Source organism: Quercus suber, unplaced genomic scaffold (assembly GCF_002906115.3).
Source record: "Quercus suber isolate HL8 unplaced genomic scaffold, Cork oak 2.0 scaffold_347, whole genome shotgun sequence".
In the NCBI taxonomy this organism is placed as follows: domain Eukaryota; kingdom Viridiplantae; phylum Streptophyta; class Magnoliopsida; order Fagales; family Fagaceae; genus Quercus; species Quercus suber.
The window spans coordinates 178,065-182,466 of record NW_027069799.1 but is presented as its reverse complement, the minus strand read 5'-3'; the positions used below and the strand labels follow the sequence as shown (position 1 = coordinate 182,466).

General features: G+C 32.3%; 1 protein-coding gene across 1 annotated transcript; it reads left to right on the top strand.

The window, feature by feature from the left end:
• Positions 1-351: 351 nt before the first annotated feature.
• Positions 352-2,226, top strand: LOC112008542 (cathecol O-methyltransferase 1). The gene is made up of 3 exons (XM_065759951.1): positions 352-697; positions 894-958; positions 1,823-2,226. Exons 1-3 carry the CDS (start codon positions 445-447, stop codon positions 2,117-2,119), a joined length of 615 nt encoding a protein of 204 aa, XP_065616023.1. The 5' UTR covers positions 352-444; the 3' UTR covers positions 2,120-2,226.
• The last annotated feature ends 2,176 nt before the right edge of the window (positions 2,227-4,402 follow it).

Below are 4,402 nucleotides of genomic sequence, written 5' to 3'. Positions count from 1 at the left end.
TAATACCCCTACCTCCATTAGTCACAAATGGTCGCCCCACCACCCTTTTGTTTATCAAAAAAAAAAAAAAAATACCCCCACCCCCTAAATCTAGAACTTGGCCCTGTCCTTGCTACTCTCTTTTCCTTTCAAGTTTCTATTTAATTATCCAAAAAAAAAAAAGGACAACTTTGGCACTGCCTGGAAGTGAAATTTGTTATGAAACGCAATTAATGCATGAGTGGAAATGCTATGTAAAGAAATTTTTATTTAAAGAAAAAAACTGAAGAATTAATATAATATAATTAGACCCAAATTTATTAAGCTAATACTCCAACAAACTAATTCACGTGCTACTAAAATTTTTAATAAATGATATGTGGTATCTAACCTGAACTTGTTCATAGGCCCCAATTGAAAGACGCTATTCTTGAGGGAGGAATTCCATTCAACAGGGTCTATGGCATGCATGCCTTTGAGTATCCCTCCATGGAACCCAGGTTCAATCAAGTTTTGAACACAGCAATGCTCAACCACACTACTATTGTTATTAAACAAACCCTTGAGTCTTACAAAGGTTTTGAGCAACTCAGACAACTGATTGATGTTGGTGGTGGGCTAGGAGTTACACTTAACTTAATCACTTCCAGATACCCCCACATCAAAGGCATTAATTTTGACTTGCCTCATGTTATACAGCATGCTCCACCTTATCCTGGTATTATTTTAATTCATAGTCTCCTTTTTCATAATGGCATTTTCTTATTTCACTAGCTTAAAATGTGATCAACATGTGGCTTTTGTGGAATAATAATGTGTATATGATAATTTTAAAAGCCTAGATAGCCTATGGTGTATAAATAGTTAAATACACAATATATGTAGATAAAGAGAGGTGTTAACTTATGTTGCAGGTGTGGAACATTTAGGAGGAAATATGTTTGAAAGCATTCCTAAAGGGGACAACATTTTTATGAAGGTTAGTTCCATATTTAAATTGTAGGCGTCCTATTTTGATTGACCTATTGCCATGATTTAAATCCAAACTTGTAATGCTTTTATTCACATTGGATTGTCTCAAACTCTCAATTAGACCTTATCAAAAAGTAAAAAATTCTTAATAGTTCCTAAGGTCTCATGAGATTCACAAGGTCCTAGCTTTGAAACCTCTCTAGCAAGCCTTTCAAAGGATTTCTCCCTGTAATTATGTAGAGTGTGTGGGAAGAGGGACTATACACAATTGGTGAAACAATCAAGCGCTCAAAAAACTTTGTACACCCTCGACAATAATAAGTAAATTAGATTTCTTCCAATTGATACGGAAATGGAGTCAAATTACAAGAACTCAATAGCCACATCAATTGGGATAGGGATTAAGTTATGAGTTATGACATATAATCTCACTTTATTACCATTATGGACAATTTTATATATAAAAAATAAGTATATGGACAATTTCTTTGATTTTTTTAACAATAATGCCCTTCAGTAGTAAGTATCTGTTTGGATAGTGCTAAAAAACACTTGCGTCTACGTTTCACGTTTTCTTTTTTCTTTTTTTTCTTTTTGAGAAGAGCATTTCAGTTTTCAGATGTTGGATTATGATTTTCTAATGGGTCTCATACACTGTTCACGGGACCTGCAAGTATTTTATTCAAAGAAAAAAAAAACTTTAAAACTAGGTCTCACAGTACTATCCACACATTTAAATTATTTTGCTACAGTGTTTTCAGTTTTCAGCAAAATAGGCGATATCTAAACAGACTCTAAATGTTTCGTGCAAAAAATGAATATGAATTAAAAAAAAAAAAAAAATTGATGCCATAATTGGTTAATTTTGTAGTGGATACTTCATGATTGGAATGATGAACATTGCGTGAAACTGTTGAAAAACTGCTACAACGCTATTCCACATGATGGAAAGGTAATAGTCATGGATGCAGTTCTTCCAATTACACCAGATATTAGCAGTTCTACAAAGTGCACCTCTCAAATGGATGTGCTTATGATGACTCAAAGCCCAGAAGGGAAGGAAAGGACTCGACAAGAATTTACTGCCTTGGCAACCAAAGCTGGATTTAGCGGCATCAAATATGAATGTTTTGTCTGTAATTTTTGGGTTATGGAGTTCTTTAAGTAAGATTTGCTTGTAATATTTAGGAATGCATCCTTCATTTCTCTGAACCTTAAAATAAAGATGCTCACAACAAAAAAATTTGATCCAAAATTTCTAAGTTCAAGTTGTTAGTTTTTCATGTTCAGTCGTAAAATGAAATCCTAGCATCTAGAAATGCCTAAATTTTGCACCTGCTGAAGGCATGAAAAATCAAAGTTGTACTTCTGGAAGCATATTTCTGTGATACAATCCACAAAAATCGGGGGACCAAAACTAACTTTAACAGACCCCAAAACAGCTAGTGAGTGAGCAGCTCCGTTAGCACTTCTGCTGACCCGTCTAAAGGAGCAACCAGTGCCAAAGTTGTCATGACATCTACATTCCTTTACTCAAAGACGTAAATGATGAGACTTTGTTTTTATTTAGATCATAAATTATTTAACCAAAATTATATTGTTTGACATAAGTGATGAACTGTTCTTTAGGCTAATTTATAAATTTACTAATAAAAAGCAAATAGATGTACGTGTTTAAACAATTCCATGCCAGAACATCAGGTACATGCATTTGTTGCCAAACTAAAACAAGCTCGCTAAACACATAGGCATTGTATCTTTCAAACATGAGACCAAAAGCTGAACATGAAATCTCATTTAACTCTAGGCTTGGGTCATTTCTTCATACATCACTGTTCTTTAGGCTAATTTGTTTGTACTGAGTTCTTTCAAAGCATCAATCAAAGATCCAAGTGCATAATTCTGAAAATCTAGTGATCAAGACGGAATTTCTACAGTTTGATTACAACGATGTTTCTAGATATATATCAAAATTTCAAGTGGGTACTTGAAATCAGGAGCGGTATATTTCTATTTAACAGAATTTACTAATAGAAGAATTCATAGATTCGGAGTTGCGTGTGGTCATATTAGTAAGTACTAGAGAAAGTAACAAATTAAAATAATATTGTAGTAGTAAAAAAAAAAAAAAAAAATGAGCCATTAATTTTTCAGATAAAGTATATATTAGTAAGTACTAGAGAAAGTAACAAATTAAAATAATATTGTAGTAGTAAAAAAAAAAAAAAAAAATGAGCCATTAATTTTTCAGATAAAGTAGTACATATTACGGGTATTTTAGACTATCAACCAAAGTGGACACCAAGACTCTCTAATTTATATAAATTTTAAACAGTGAAATAAAATTTAGAATTTTAAATAATGTTATTTTCATTATTTAACCCATTATTTGAAGATTTTCAAGGTATTATATAATTATAAACAAAGTGGATACAATTAAAGAGCAATGGAATAATGTGATTTGAAAACAATGATGTTGCAATATGTCAAAAATTATATATATACATATTGACGGTGAAAAAGTGTGATTAGAGAATATTCCCCCGATTTTGCTTTCCGATGTCACATTAGCAATAGCACAATAATTGTCACCATAGATCCATTGGCACGGAGAATCATGAAGAACAAAAACAAAACAAAAAATTGGTAGCATTAGTTTTCATTGTTGGGAAAAATACTATATATATATATATATATATTTATAAGCGGGAATAAATTTCAGTAAGCACAACAGAAGTATAACCACACAAAAACACAATAATTTATATGGAAAATCATTTCTCCTTGAAGGAAAAAATCACAGGACAAACTCTGAATAATGTCACTATATTAAATAAATATTACAATATTTAGATATACAACTTGAGCAAAGAAAAACTCTGTTTTTCTTTATGCTAACTACTCTTTTCCTCACTGTTTATCTCTCACAATTTTTTCTTGCTCTCTATGTTTTTCTCCTCTTGTGCTTGCTCTCACTCACGCAGTTTTTCAAGACTGCAATGTCCTCCCACTCTGGGACTCTCTCTGCACCAAATGGCCAAATGAACTTTCTTTTTATTTCTTCATCTTTATATTCTCTTTTCCTTCCACACGCTTGTCATCAATTCACAATAAATGCAAGCCAACTTGCCTTGATTTTGTACATAGTATTAGAGAAAAAGATGACTTCAATTCTTCCTTTTTGGCAAGCTTCTTAAGGAAGCTCCCTTAAACTTGTTGACTTCTCAATAGCTTGTCCAACAAGCTCATTTGATGAGCTAAGCCAAAGTGTAAGCTGAACCCAATGCACCCAACATTCATATCCTTAAATCATTCAAGGCCCGTTTGATAATGTTGTTCTTGTAACGTTGTTTGTATTTTAAGGAAATACGTGTGGGTGAAAAAATTTGTGAAAATACGTGTAATGTTATTTAAACACTAAAAACTATTGTTCTAATTACACTACCAAACA